General features: G+C 38.7%; 2 protein-coding genes across 2 annotated transcripts; one reads left to right on the top strand and one right to left on the bottom strand.

Moving 5' to 3' along the window:
* Positions 1–99: 99 nt before the first annotated feature.
* Positions 100–4,379, top strand: LOC107583961 (zinc finger protein 502-like). The gene is made up of 7 exons (XM_016270341.1): positions 100–293; positions 970–1,166; positions 1,255–1,344; positions 1,443–1,538; positions 1,665–1,775; positions 1,884–2,037; positions 2,458–4,379. The coding sequence occupies exons 1-7, from the start codon at positions 260–262 to the stop codon at positions 4,152–4,154; spliced, it is 2,379 nt and encodes a 792-aa protein (XP_016125827.1). The 5' UTR covers positions 100–259; the 3' UTR covers positions 4,155–4,379.
* A 971-nt stretch (positions 4,380–5,350) lies between these two features.
* On the bottom strand, positions 5,351–15,679 carry LOC107583959 (uncharacterized). Its single transcript, XM_016270335.1, has 20 exons — positions 15,462–15,679; positions 14,965–15,158; positions 14,774–14,887; positions 14,607–14,702; positions 14,393–14,503; positions 14,183–14,306; positions 12,916–13,356; positions 12,571–12,817; positions 11,702–11,880; positions 11,367–11,592; positions 11,100–11,242; positions 10,189–10,438; positions 9,599–9,717; positions 8,764–9,013; positions 8,573–8,679; positions 8,128–8,377; positions 6,934–7,043; positions 6,525–6,783; positions 6,314–6,445; positions 5,351–6,038 (listed from the first exon to the last, which is right to left on the bottom strand). Exons 1-20 carry the CDS (start codon positions 15,490–15,492, stop codon positions 6,020–6,022), a joined length of 3,402 nt encoding a protein of 1,133 aa, XP_016125821.1. The 5' UTR covers positions 15,493–15,679; the 3' UTR covers positions 5,351–6,019.
* Positions 15,680–16,142: the final 463 nt, after the last annotated feature.

Below are 16,142 nucleotides of genomic sequence, written 5' to 3' on the forward strand. Positions count from 1 at the left end.
ACAACAGGTGACAGCGCACCCGTTCTCCGCCAGACCTGATGCGGTGTCGTGCACGGTCAAACATCTTAAAAAAGCGCGGAATAAAGACCTCCTTCCGGCTACTTCCGGTATCCCAGTTCAGCGTTGTTGTTCGTTGCTTCGGTCAACTTCATGACAGTCGTTCGCCAGTGCGTTTAATGCTATTATGGTTTAATTCTGTGTCACGAGGCGTTCAGAGTTTGATTAAAAGACAAAAATCGATTTATTCGAACCTTAAATAATGGAAATCCTTAACGTAGAGAGTCGCGAGGCGGGTGAGTTTTATTTAGCTTGTGAGCTAAATGCTAAGAGAGTGAAGCTAGCACAACCAAGCCTATTAAAGTTACTCATACACACCACACAACTCGGAACACATTTGGTTTTATTATTTTTTTAAGAGCGGCCCGGTAAAAAACAAACAAAAAAACACAATTTTGTTCTTTAACATTATTCGAACTGTATTATTGTTGAAGAATATTTGTAAAAAAGTGTCCATGATGAATAATGACATAATACATTTATAATCTAGTTAGATTCAAGCTCTATTGACATTATTCATTAAAACAAGATTTAATTTGCTTTGTGATTAATATTTAAGAGTAGTTAGTTATATTTACTGTACTATAAAGACTGTCTCTTTACTGTACTATATTATTATTATTGAGCCATGTAGATGTTGTACCCCACCTGTTACAGATTAACTTGCTTAGAATTAACACAACTATAAGCCTGATTTCTTCAAGTGTTGTTAAAAAAATTGTTACACATAAATTGATGTAAATGCATTCAAATTCAATTCTTTAAAACAAGAATTTGATTATTAAATCAAACAACAATTAAATGCATCATAATAACTTCAAATTTATCAGACTTGTCATTACTATCAGAATTATTAAGATCTATTGATATTATACTCTGATATTTATCTGCACTGTCTTTATTTCCCCCAAGCTCTCCCTCTCTCTGCACTGCGGCTGGTTGTGCCACCTCTTCGGCTGATGTCAGCATTTCTATGGCAGGTGGTTCAGCGTCGTAATGTGACACAGTACGGGAAGCTGGAGCAATTTGTGGTGCTGGTGACCGAGACCGTGCCAGACATCATGAGTCTAAGTCTGGTTAATAAACTGATCTTTCACTTGCGGAAAAAGGTAGTCATAATTCAGCTAAATATTTAACATACTTTTTTAAAAATATTGTACAGTCTGAGACAAGTAACATGGGATTTTTTTCTTTTAGGTGATTTTGGAGCTTTGTCTAAAAGATCAAATGCCAGATCTGTGGATCATTCAAGCTCATCTGGATTCTCTTCGAAATCTCACACATAAAGTAATTAATGTTGCTTTTGTAATTGCACTAACCATATACAGAAATTCTGTTTTAGCAAGTTATCAGTGTCTTGTTTTTTTGCTTTCAATTTGTTCCAGTGTAAAGATGTGGAAAGTGAGATCATCAATAACAAATTTATCAGAATGGTGCACAACATTTTAGAGGATGCAGAAAAGAAAATGAATTTCATCCAGGTTAGATTTGTTCACCTCTTTCTTGTCTTTTAGTGCATCTTTCCTCTTCACATTTCTGTGAGGTGAATGAATAAAGCAAGCATGAAAATGTTTTTCCATGTTTCACCCCTGCCTCTTTGTCTTCAGCATGTCTTCCCTGTAGAATATGGATCCGGATTTGATGCAGTATTACAGAGCCTTGCATGGGAGTTCCTGTCTCGAGTGGAAGATCTGCTGCCGGTGCCCAACCTGAAAGAGGTGTGTCCTTGATGAAAGATTGAAGAAAATGGTCCATCTACAATAATAAACCAAACATTTTAAACTGAAAGGTAAATCTGATTTGAAATCTGATGTCGACTTTCTCAGACAGCATCGCGGCTTTGCGGCGGTCTCTCGATGATGGAGGAGATTGTGCAGCCACTCTCAGATCCAGCTGAGATCAAGGATGTTCTCCAGCATTTCAAAACCAAAAGACTGCACGCAAGAAACAATGAGCAATCTCAAAGAGTTATCAGTGAAAGTGAGCTTTACTGTTGCTACTGAACCATATTTGTTTGCATCTGTTGAATAACTAAAACACAGTGAGACATTTAATTTATATTTAATTCATATGACACTTTTAAAACATATCTGCGTCATGTTTCGCTCTAAAATTGAAGAAAAAAAACACCTTATTCTGAAAATAAGCTTAATTTGATGATTGTGTTTTTTTAAATATACATTTATTTATCAATAAAAAAGATTATTTGTTAGGACCCTTGAGGATTTTTTTTTTTTTTTGCATTGAGGCATTATTTTAAGACAGTAAGGCTAATTGTAATTTCTAATATTTATTATTTTGTGGTGAAATGTGACCTTATGATATGGTTTTAGTCAACTATAATATGTTAAGACATCCAAGTATTTTTCTAAGGGTTTTTTTCTCTTTTGGTCTGTACAGTGTCCATTCCTTCTACAGCTGAAGTAGTTTGTTTGCCTCATCCAATCGCACAAGAAACTGTCTCACCTACCATTACCATTGAACGTGAGGAAACTTTGCCCCCCACCTCCATTGCACAAGAGACAATTATCATTGAATCAGAAGGCACAGAGAACCAATCACAAACAGAATCCGATCATGCGGCCATCGCCATAATGAGCCCTTCTCAGAGTTACACAGAAGAGGCTGAGCCTTTAGCGGATAGCGAGGATTTCACAGCAATAGCTGCCACTGAAGAAGCAGAGGAAGGCTTACAACAAGAAGAGGTACTTTGTGAAGAGAAAGACTCTGGCGTCTGTGAAGTCCAGCAGATCTACCTGACCACAGACGGCTCCACCGTGGTGGTGTCAGAGTTTGAGAACGAGGGAGAGGAGGCGACTCAACTACAGTTTCTAGAGCAAGCAGAGATAGTGGAAACGTCTGGTGTGAGGCAAGTCAGTTTAGAGCAGTGGATCTCAGAATTAACTGGAAAGGGCATCTCTCTACCAGTTTTGCCTCCAACTCCTGTTGAAATTGTGAGGGAGGAGACCGTCTACGTTCCTGTCATAGAAAGACCACCGTCTGTGAAGTCTATCATCCACAGAAAGAGCAGTCCGCCTCGAGCCGCAGTTTCCAAAAAGGTAGCGGCCACTCCTTCTGAGTCCCAGACAATGCAGGAGGAGAAAAGACACAGCTGTCCCGAGTGTCACAAAGAGTTCCGCTTCGAATGCCTGCTGAGGAATCACATGCGTACTCACACGGGCGAGCGGCCGTTCCAGTGTTCAGACTGCGGAAAAAGCTTCAGGTGCCTCAGCTTCTTGACGAATCACATCAAAACGCACTCGCTCGCCAGACCTTTCAAATGCATACAGTGTGTCAAGACCTTTCGCAAGAAAGCAGACCTCATCAAGCACATCCGTGTGCACACTGGTGAGAAACCGTACAAGTGCACCATCTGTGGCAAAAGCTTCTCTCAAGGCTCATACTTGAAGATTCACCGCGAATGCCACACCTCGGAGAACCTACACCAGTGTCCTCACTGCGACAAGAGTTTCCCAACGGCATTTAAGCTGTCCATTCACGTCCGCTACCATGCCATGGAGCGCTCGTATCAGTGTAATCAATGCGGGAAGAGCTTCATCTACGCCAGCCTCCTTCGAAGACACAAAGGTTATCATGCAGGTGAGCGCCAGCATCTGTGCTCCATCTGCGGCAAGTCCTTCGTCTACATGTTCGACTTGAAAAAACACCAGCGCAACCATGAGAGACCGCGGATCAAGATCCCGTGCACCCTTTGTAACAAGACGTTTGCGGGGCCTGAGATGCTGAGGTGCCACCTGCGCATACACACTGGAGAACGTCCATTCCGCTGTAAGATCTGCGGAAAAGCATTCTCTCAGATTGGGAACATGAAGAGACACGAGCGTGTGCACACGGGCGAGAGGCCGTTCACCTGTGAAAGGTGCGGGAAGACATACAAGCACTCGTCTCACCTGAAGAACCACATGCTCAGCCACACGGGCGAGCGGCCGTGGCAGTGCTCTCATTGCGGGAAGAGCTTCAAGTTTGCTGGGCCTCTTAAGAAACATGAGAGAACTCACTTGGGTGAACGAGGAAATCGTAGAAGGAGCTACGACCAAACACGTAGCCGCATGAAACCAGAACACAAAAGCCCTTAATTGAATGTAGGGATCTTGCGGCTTAACAATGATCTGCTGACTCATGATTAACTAGTCATTACTTTAAAAGGTAATATAATTTTGTTTTCCAAACCATGCTTTATGCAACTCATAATTGAAACTGCACACAGAAATACTTTATAAATTCATACTTTACATAGTTTGTGGTATTTAAAGGAATAGTTCACCAGAAATTGAAAGTTTGCTGAAAATTTACCCTCAGGCCATCCATGATGTTGATATTGTAGAAATTTGGAACAGATTTAGAGAAATTTGCTCACCAATGGATCCTCTGCAGTGAATGGGTGCTATCAGAATGAGAGTCCAAACAGCTGATAAAAACATCATAATAATCCGCAAGTAATCCACACCATGACCACTCCAGTTTGAAGTTGAAAAGTTCTTGATGAAATTGTTTGTTACACAGCTTTTTGCTTCACAAGACATTAATTGAAGGGCTAGAGTGGTGTGGATTATTGTGATGTTTTTATCAGCTGTTTGAACTCTCATTCTGACAACACTGATTCACTGCAGAGGATCCATTGGTGATCAAGTGATGTAATGCTAAATTTCTCCAAACTGGTTCCAATGAAAAAAACACTACATATACATCGTGGATGGTCTGAGGGTGAGTACATTTTCAGCCAAGTTTCATTTTTGGATGAACTACTCCTTAAGTTCTTCTGAGTTCTTCAATCCAGAAGGCTTGTTGTCATAGTCATTGTGATATCTCAATCATGCTGGACAAGTCATTTCAACAAAGAAACCAATAAATAATCTGTTTATTACACAGTAAAATGCCTAAGGACAAAAGCAATGTGAGATTTAAACCACTAAAAAAAAACTAATTTTATTGGTTGTCCACTTTAAAAATCTAGAAGCATATTGGATAAACTCACTGTAACATCAATACTGTCCACTTTTCCACCATCACTGAATAATGCTGTATGTTTTTGTGCACAAAATTCCTGTACCAATTCTTCCTGGATGTAAAATTCATCCGTTATTTGGCTCATGCCAATACAAATTGGATACTCTTAAAAAGAGATTGAGATTTAAGCAGTGAGCTTTGGCATCATCCTGTGTAACAGTAACTTACATTTGTATAATGTATGTATTAAATTTAGTTAAATCTAGCAAATATACTTTAAAAGTTAATGCTTTTGTACAAAATGGAAATTATTTTCAGTGTTTTTCCCCATGTAGCACAAATGTGTTTCTTTTTATGATACAAATATACAATATAAATCCATTTTCTGGAAGATTATTTTTTTCTGCACTAGGAAGAAAAAGATCGACTAAATTCCCTCCAGTTTTTCTATTATGTGCTAAAATGATTTTTTGTTACAATGAAAGAGCTTTGCTACAAGTTCAGACTTGGTTCTTCTATTTCCAGTTACTAGAGTCAGTTTGAGGTTGTAAGGACCTTGTATTGTTCAGTAGACCACTGACTTCAGTTCTCATCTTACTACGCAAATCCATCCCACTCACAAGCTGCCAAGCAGCGGAGACAAATTTAAGTTCAGTGTTAAAATTTACCCTGTAAAAACATGATCAACTGAGACCACATGAGAACAGAACCATTAGGCAAATATCTTTCAGATGTACAGAAGAGCATAATACAGTGCCAGTGTGCTGTATTTTGTGCACAGAGAACCTGCACAAATAAGGTTCTGTATTTCTGTTGCTAGGTAGTGGAAGTGTTGGATTTTTCAGCGACAAGTTCATGCTTGGAATTCAGCTGATTAACGGTTTGTGTGTGTCACCATCCTCCACAGTCCACATGACAGAAAGTACCTCAGTCAGATCTGGTGTATATTCCTCAGCCCAGACATCAGGGAGAATATGGTTCTCGCCCCTCCAGACTAGTGTTGTGTAGTCAGACTGAAAAAGTGTAGTAGCAAAATATGGCTGATTACCAACAAGTGTTTTTTTTTTCTTCAAACACATATTTACTAGTAAATTTGCATTAACATTTGACAAGTCTGTACATTTTCTGTTATAATAAAATCTCCTTAATCTCCATTTGTATTTTGATGCCCCCATCATATGTGCACATTATTTTCGCTGTACTTTTTAGTGGAAATTACACTTTTACAATCGGAAATGAGAAACATTTTCACAGTTCAGATTCAACTGAGCTCTGTGCTTTTGCAGACCTGTTCGGGTTTTTTCTCCCAACTGCCTCTAGCTCCTGAGCCGTGGTGGTTTCGGCGTCATCAAGAGGGTATTTCTCAAATATTTTATTTAGCTGTTTGAAGAACTTCCACTCCACCTGCTCCCCTTCATTTCTATGGTTTGTGATGACAAAATATATTTAATTTTAAGATTTAAATACTCCACTTTTGAGGTCAATGTTGTTGTATCTACCTGTAATTGTCAAGGCACTGGCGGTAACTGGCCTTCAGTCTTTTGATCCTGGAGCGACACTGTTCGTCTGTTCTGCTGTAGCCCTTCTCAGCCATGACCAGTGCGATCTGCTGAAATACAGGTTTGCGTTTGACGCAGCCTTTCAGCCTCTCCTGGATGGCATCGCTCCCCCAGATGGATATAAGAGTGTGTGTCTCACTGTCACTCCATGCCAGCTTCGGCCCGTCCGAGGTGAGAGGTTTGGAGAGCGCAAGAGAGTCTGGGCATGCAAACACATTTCACAAGTACAAATGCATCAACTGTAAAACTTTACAAATTATATTCAAGCATTTTCAAATCATGAAGAACTAATCTAAATTATAAAGGTATTTCTACCTTTAAACTAAGTAATTGAAATTGAGATTGATACCTGAATCAGAATCCGTTATGGATTCCAGTTCACTGATGTCCTGGCCTTCAGATGTTCTGTCCTTTAAAATAATCCGTTCCAGCTGATCATAGAATTTACACTCCTCCTTGCTGAAAAACACATTAAAAAGTGGAAACAGAATTCTAAATACATTTATGCTCATAATGGCATGCTACCATTCTATATTACATATTATACATATACATCACATTTTAATGTTTTGAAACATGTTGAATATGCTCACTGAGGCTGCATTTAATTAAAAATACATTTAAAAAAAAGTAATATTGTGAAATATAACAAATTAAAATAATAGTCAAAGGTTTGGGGTAAGATAGAAAAAAAGAAAAATACTTATATTCAGCAAGGACAAATTAAGTGACGTGACATGACATGTGGCCAAGTATGGTGACCCATACTCAGAATTAGTGCTCTGCATTTACCCATCCAAAGTGCACACACACAGCAGTGAACACACACACACAGCAGTGAACACACACCCGGAGCAGTGGGCAGCCATTTATGCTGCAGCGCCCGGGGAGCAGTTGGTGGTTCGGTGCCTTGCTCAAGGGCACCTCAGTCATGGTATTGAAGGTGGGAGAGAGCGCTGTACACTCACTCCCCCCACCTACAATCCCTGCCGGTACGAGACTCAAGACTGCAACCTTTGGGTTACGACTCTCTAACCATTAGGCCACGACTTAAGACTTTTATGTTACAAAAAAATTATATTTCAAACAAATGCTATTGTTTTAAATTTTACATTCTTTACAGGATTCTACAAAAAAAGTGTCATGATTTCCACAAAAATATTATGCAACACAGCTGATAAGAAATATTTCTTCAGCAGCATATTAGAATGATTCTGAAGGATCATATGACACTAAAGACAGGAGTAATTATGTAGAAAATTCAGCTTTGCCATCACGATTAAATTCGATTTTAAAATATATTAATATAGGAAACAGTTAGTAAAATTGCAATAATATTCCAAAATATTACTGTATTTTTATTCAAATAAATGAAGTCTTTTATGTCTTAAATCTGAATTATTCCAAAATTTTCACCTGTAGTGTATGCTGTGCAGTACACAATTATTGCATTCTGAACATAACATTTAAGAACTAGTCATCAATGCAATAATCTTTAACAAGTAACCAGTACTAAAGCCTGCTGAGTTTGGTTCTCACTCACCCATCATAGTAAAACTGGGACTTGAGTCTCTTCACACGAGAATGGCACTGCACGCCTGTTCGGTTGAAACCCAGTGTCATCATTCTCTTTGAAATATATCTGTATATGTGCCTGTTTTTCGGGCAGGACATGAGGCTGTGCTGCACACGGTCATCACCCCAGATGTCCAGCAGGGCCTGCGTCTCCCGGTCTGACCAGGTCATCTTCCTGCCGGACTCAGATACGGCTACCATGGCTGCCTGCTGGTATTCTGAGGGAGAACAAATGGATGAAAACAAAAACACTGAATACAGTAATGATGATCAGTAACTGTAATGATAAGAAAGTCTGAAGTAAAATGTCTAAAAGTTGTAAATTGTTGTAAATTGAAAAAAATAAATATTTCTAATGTGTTATTTTGGGGTGAAATGAATGACCTGTGAGATCCACCCTGAACGTCACAAACCTGCATCTTGATCATCTTCATCATAGACATCCATGGAAAAGGCCTCATCACCCAGAACCTGCTCCAGTTTATCATAGTACTTGCAATCTACTTTCTCTATGCCACATCTAGATGAGAACAATATAGAGGAAATTATTAAACAAAGTGGATGAAAAGTTAAAGCCAGTGTCAACATGCAAAAATAAACTCACTTTTTCCTTTCATAACACTGGCGGAAATTCTTTGTCAGGTTCTTGATCTTCCATCTGCATTGCTCTGGTGTTTTGAAGAATGCCTGATTGTTCAGTTTCTCTGCTATATCAGTAAACACGTGGATGTTATGGACGGATCCTCTCAGGGCTTCCTGCGCCTCATTTTCTGCCCAAACATCTATTAGAGCTACAGTTTCAGAGTCTGACCAGGATGTTGTCTGGTCTACACTGTTGCAGGTGTCCTGAGATTCTGACAGAAGGAAAGACTTTATTTTTACTGGTGTATCAAAAACAGGCATTACTAAAATTTATAGAATCATTTTGGGCTGAATTTTTGGCAAAAAACAAATATACTGTAATATATAACCCTTATTTCATGTACTATGATATAAAATTAAAACAGATTTGGAGAAATTTAGCATTCCATCACTTGCTTAGCAATGGACCCTCTGCAGTGAATGGGTGCCGTCAGAATGAGAGTCCAAACAGCTGATAAAAACATCACAATAATCCACAAGTAATCCACACCACTCCATGGAGTTGTTTCTTACAAACACACAGCTTTTCACTTCACACGGCATTAACTGATGGACTGGAGTGGTGTGGATTACTTGTGGATTATTGTGATGTTTATATGAGCTGTTTGGACTCTCATTCTGACGGCACCCATTCACTGCAGAGGATCCATTGGTGAGCAAGTGAGGGAATGCTACATTTCTCCAAATCTGTTCCAATAAACATACTCATCAACATCTTGGATGGCCTGCAGGTTAGTAAAGTAAAGAATACACATTTCAGATCTTGCACACTATAACTAGATGTTTAATAAAAGTACCTGATTTGATGCCTTCGTTGGATTCGTTATCTCCTGACCCTTTAGAAGACACATTCCTTTGAAAAATGTCTTCCATCAGATCATAGAACTTGAATTCTACACGTTCAGCTTCAGGTGAACTGCACAGAAAAAACACACTGAAATTCTATTTAGTGCTTAGGCCATATTTATAAATAATGTGCTAATGTGATGGCACTCAGGGGGAAGTCGTGGCCTAATGGTTAGAGAGTCGGACTCATAACCCAAAGGTTGTGGGTTCGAGTCTCGTACCGGCAGGAATTGTAGGTGGGGGGAGTGAATGTACAGCGCTCTCTCCCACCTTCAATACCATGACTGAGGTGCCCTTGAGCAAGGCACCGAACCCCCAACTGCTCCCCGGGCGCCGCAGCATAAATGGCTGCCCACTGCTCTGGGTGTGTGTTCATGGTCTGTGTGTGTTCACTGCTGTGTGTGTGCACTTTGGATGGGTAAATGCAGAGCACTAATTCTGAGTATGGGTCACCATACTTGGCCACATGTCACTTCACTTTTTTTTTTTTTTTTTTTATTAAGCTGTATAACATAAACCCCTTTGGAATATCTTCACTGACCTCATGCTGTCCCTGTACTGCCTGTAGCTGATTTTGAGTCGTTTGATTCTGGTGTGGCATTGCTCAGCGGAGCGCAGGTATCCATGGGCATTCAGTTTCTCAGAGATCTCTGAGTAGATGTGGCCATTGTGAGGGCAACGTTGAAGGTTCTGCTGGACTTGTTCATTGCCCCATAACTGGAGGAGAATCAGTGTCTCGGCATCGGACCAGGCGACCTTCTTTCTGTCGTCCATGCAGTTCATTGCTGTTTCTATGTTGGGTGATGACAGGCGGACATGACACAGTGACCCCAAAAAGTATTAGACACTTAAAAATGTATGAATCCCCATTCATGATAAACGAAATGGCTAGAAGATCAATTTATTCAGCGTGTGCTCTTTATGTGTCATTTAAAATGATTTGGGGTCGGTAAGATTTAAAAAAATTTTTTTGAAAGAAGCGTTTTTGATCAAAATCAGTAAAAACTGTGAAATATTATTACAATTTAAAATAACTATTTTCTATTGTAATATATTTTAAGATGTAATTTATTCCTGTGATGCAAAGCTGAATTTTCAGCATCATTACTCCAGTCTTCAGTGTCACACGATCCTTCAGAAATCATTCTTATATGCTGATTTGCTGCTCAAGAAACATTTCTTATTATTAGCAGTGCTAAAAACGGTTGTGCTGCTTACTACTTTGTGTAGTAGAAAATATGACTGTTTTTCAGGATTTTTGATTAATAGAAAGTCCAAAAGAACAGCATTTATTTGACATCTTTGGTAACATTGTAAATTTAATTACTGTCACTTTTGATTTAATGCATCCTTACGTATTAAAATAATTACTTTCAAAAAATCATACTGACCCCAAACTTTTGAACAGTAGGCTTACACAATACAATATTTACAAAGATGACAGGAACAAACCTATTTCCTTGTACTTGTACACCTGAAATTCAATGTCCATTGACTCCTCCTCTTTGATCTGTGATGAGCATGGTTCTTCATTAGCCATAATTCTCTCCATCTGTTTATAGAATTTAAATTCAACTGGCTCTTTGCCTTCAATGCTGCAAAAAGAATCAAGAACAGCACTTTCAGTTATTTAAAATAAAACAACTGCATTGAATTATATTCACTAGTTTCTCATGTCAGATGGGGGTTTTTTTGACAATGATGTTGAACAGCGCTCACTGTTTACTCTCGTAAGACTGTTTGAAGCACAGCTTCAGTCTTTTGACTCGACTCTGACACTGCTCTGCTGTTCGGATGTAGCCGTGAGCAGCCATCTTTTTTGAGATCATGGCAAAGATGTGTCCATTCTGGAGAACCCCTCTCAACTCTCGCTGGGTTTTGTCCTCTCCCCAGATCCTGATGAGGGTTTGCGTTTCCTGGTCTGTCCATGGGATATTCCTGGTGTCTTGAGAGGGTGCAAATGAAAATTTGGTTAACAACATATTAAAATACTTAATTAGATTAGAACTTAGAACTTAAATAGTTCATAGCATATGTCCAAAAATTCTGAGTACCCTCTAGTCCGACATGACCAAGAACATCCCAATCAGTGTAATCTTCTGCCTGCTGTCCCGAGGACTCTTCTGGAATGCTGACATCAGTAACAGTGTCTTCCTGGTCTGTAGATTCTTTACAGCACAGAATTTTCTCCAGCACATTATAGAACTTCCATTCCAGTTTCTCTCCTTTCATACTGCCAAAAAACACACGTTCATTTCACTTGCAATCATAGGAAGAAAAAAAACAGTTTTATCAACAACAACAAAAAAAATCAGTTTCAAAGATTCATATACCCTTCTGTTCAAATGTTTAACTATATGAAAATATAGTTTAAAAAGTAATATTATGAAACAATTTCTAATTTAATTTATTTTTAAAAATGCCTGTGATCATTACTCTAGTCTTCAGTGTCACATGATCCTTCAGAAATCAGTATAATATGCTGATTTGCTCCTCAAGAAACATTTCTTATTATCAGTGTTGAAAATAGTTGTGCTGCTTAATATTTTTAGTGGAAACTGATACATTTTTTAAATATTTTTTTAAGAATAGAAAGTTCAAAAGAACAGCATTTTATTTTTAAAATGTAACATTATTTTTTTAGTCCTAACTGTCGTTTTTTGACCATTTAAGGCATCGTTGCTGAATACAATTTTTAATTTCTTTAAAAAAACAATCTTACTAATTTACCTTTTAAACTTAGTAAATGTCTTGTGTAAAAAGATGGATCCTTTTTTAACTATACAGAAAGTTATTTGGTCCTAAAAGTTTTTCTTTAAAGTCAACATTAAATGACTTTCACAGTAATAACGATAAAACCAAAAATATTCATTATGAAAGTCTATTTCATGTTGACTGCAATTGCATTTATAAATGAACTCACATGTTTTCATGGCACTGTCGAAAGCTCATTTTCAAGCGTTTTATCCTGGTGTGACACTGCTCTGCAGTTCTGGTAAAGCCTTTCTCGAACATCTTCTTCGAGATGAGGTTGAATATGTGTCGATTGCGGGCGCAGTCTTTTAGACTCCGTTGGACGCTGTCTTTCCCCCATATGTCAATGAGGCTGAATGTTTCTTCCTCTGACCAAGGGACTTTTGAAGCGTCAGAGGTCTGGTAGGAAGACTCTTCTGAGTAAATAAAGCAGAAAAGAGTTTAAATCTGCTTGGTTGCTTACATTAAAGTAATTCACCAAAATAAATATTTTGAATCATTTCGAAGAACTGACCTGTGTATGCACCCAAATGATTGATAAATGTGAACTCTCTGGACACGTCTGCGCTGTCGTCTCTTTTCTTTTTAGAGGACTTTTTAGAGTGTTTTTTGGTTTGTGTCTGATTCAGCTCTTCACCAAGAAAGCTGTCAATGTTCTTCTTTTCTCTATATCCGGCACCTGTGATTGGCCAATTCTGATCATCCTCCTCCTCTTCATCCTCTCTCTCCTCTGTCTCTACTTTAAATTTTCTCTTTTTAGCCACCCAGCAGGACGTATCAGGATCAGACAAGGTTTTAGAAGTGTGGCAATCATCTTTGTCTTGACCATCTACATCGGCCCCTGATTCAGACGGGTCGCCGGATTCTGTGTGATCGCTGGAAATGACGACTCGAACCAGCGGAGGGAGAGACTGAGATGAAAATGTACAGCTGTTATGAGCAGAGTGAAGAGACTCTACAATGGAGAAAGACAAAAAGACAAATAAAAGATCATCCTTACAAACACTTGTCGGGTGCTTGTGGAGAAAGTAATTAAGTGAAGGTGTTTTGTGTAGCATAATGTTATTTGCTGCTAGATTCATTATGAAAATGTTAATTACATGTAAATTTTTGCCATATTATTTGCATTTTGTAATGTTCACTTATGTTGCATATTTAAAGTTTTTGTGATTACCATTTTGCTGAAGAGTAGTTAAGTTGTGGTTAAGTGGTTATATGATGACAGCTAGAAAGTGTTATTACAGATTACAGTCTGGTATTTTGGCCAGATGCAACAGTTTAAAGTTGAAATCAGCATAATAATGGATTTGTTACTTATAAGCATGTAGATTTTCACTTCACAAGACATTAATTGCTTTGATTACTAGTAGGTTATTGTGATGTTTTTATCAGCTGTTTGAACACTCAATCTGATGGCACCCATTTACTGCAGAGATGTTACATTTCTACAAATCTGTTCCAATGAAGAAACAAACTCATCTTTATCCTGAATGGCCTGAGAGCGAGCACATTTTAAACAACTTTTCATTTTTGGGTGAACTATTGCGTTCAGACTTCCCAAATGGTTATCCTTAGTGATACTATCCCTTTGTAATTCAGGTTTTGTTTGTGAAGCTGTTCTTTTGTCATTCTGATTGCATAAGCCATCTGGCTCACACCTTCACAAACACAGATGCAAATAAATGAGAGAGTCAAAACTGCATCTTGTATTTACACAACATAGAAGCATCTGATATATCCTTTCACGTGTATATGGCATAATTTAATGTAAAAACTTATACCATTGTCCCGAAGACTTCCATTAGCTCTGTGATGTTTAAGCAGGGTCTTTATCTGCTTTGGGACAAAAACTGAATGAAGACATTCCTCCAGAAGAGACGGGCAGGTCCTGAGCCAAGAGACCGTCTGAGGAACAAAACCAGACCAACTGTAACAGAAATAATACAGTAATCGTGTTCAGTTCTTTTTACATTTTATGTTTATTGATGTACCTGTGAAAGGTCTGGGACTGACATCATCCGATCAAACTGCAAGAGGAAGGCTTCCATAAGTGTCTTTAAGTTTTTGTCAAACTTGGGGCCATATTCCTCTTGGAAAATGTTCTGTTCATTACACAGGTTTGGGGGAGGGGGGGATAATTCATTTCATGGCAAAGAAACAAAAACACAAAGCCAAGTGTTGTGAGCATGTTTATGTGTTTGTAACCTGAAAGAAATGCTCTCTCTCTTCAGGGTTGCTACTAAGGGTCCGAATGAGGTCTAAGAAACAGGCCTCAGATTCCTCCATGTCTTCATGAACCACCTGTAATGTATAAAGTCTATTAAAAACATCTATAAATTTTAATTTAAGTGCAAGTGTGATGTTTCAACAACCTCCAAATGGGGTTCTAAGCATGATTTGACTCGAGGAGCATAGATTCGATCCAGGTAAGGCTGAATGTCTTCCAGGTTGACCTGACGTTTACCACGACACAACTCTAGAAGACGCTGTGAAAAATAAGAGATACAGTACTGTAACCAATGCTCTCTTTGAAAGCCCAAACTTTTTCATGGTGGTTTGTTACCCTGGCTCTTAATCCAAGTATCAGCTGGGTTCTTTGATTGTAATTCAGAAGCTCTGGCACACTCTCTGTCACCATGGTTACAAACTCCTCCAGCATCTCATAGTGCTTCACCTGTCTCTGTTCAGTCACCTGCCACATGGCTGCACACAGTAACCTCAAAGGTGGAATGATGAAACTCATCAATGAAAGAGGGTCTGATATGAAAACAAGACAAATAGGAAACAAATGCAATGAGAGGCAGCATATGCATGCATGTTATTAATCAGCTTTGACTTTATATTAGGATATCTTGTTTTGTGTTTTGAAAATCCTTAGAAATTAAATGAATCCAAATGCATTTAAAACCCTACGTTTTCATCTAAAAGGAAGTTGCGTGATAATCGTGGACATGACTGAATTCATTACACTGCTTTCACTTTAACATGCTGATTTGTTGTGGGTTTTTTTTTTTTCATTTTTAGGAAAATGGGAAAACAGACTGGAAAAAAATTACTCACCTTCGATTTTCTTGGTCCAAAGCGCTTCCATGGTTTACAACTTCAATCAAGTTTAAACAATCTCGAAATGAATACTTTCAACAGCTGTGTATCATAATTCAGATGAAAGCCGCTATCAGGCGGGATACTTTTTAATTTCGATGCGCTTTCCACCTGACCATTTCGTTCGTTTCAAAACACTGGACTGAACGACACAGATTCCGGTCTAATCCGCTTTAGTCTGGTCTACAGTGTAATCCGAGTTCTCCCTCTGGTGGTGCAAAACCACATTATACTAGTTTTGCGAGACCATCTCCCAAACCCAGCTCCCAAACCATTATTTCCTTTCGCTGTTGTTTTGTTTGCGTCTTACTGTTAATGTGGTTTAATCTAGACTGGTCTGGCGCATGGGGTCCAGAAACATTATGGATTTATGTTCATATTTTATAAATTGATCAAATTGAGGCGACTTTTATTATGAAGGATGCGGCCGTGGATTTAGCTCATGAATATTTAATTTCGTCAAGCCAACGTTGCTTTAGTGACCTCTCGGGAGTTTCGATCACGTGTCCTTATTAATATTCATAAGCCACCATACCACCGGCTGCCATTGGCGAACGTTACGTAATTGACGTTCAGGAGTCTTCGCCATTTTCGCACTTCTTAGCTCTTAGGAGCAGTTTGGACTACAGTATCAAATTT

Source organism: Sinocyclocheilus grahami, unplaced genomic scaffold (assembly GCF_001515645.1).
Source record: "Sinocyclocheilus grahami isolate Dianchi unplaced genomic scaffold, SAMN03320097.WGS_v1.1 scaffold56.1, whole genome shotgun sequence".
Taxonomy (NCBI): Eukaryota; Metazoa; Chordata; class Actinopteri; order Cypriniformes; family Cyprinidae; genus Sinocyclocheilus; species Sinocyclocheilus grahami.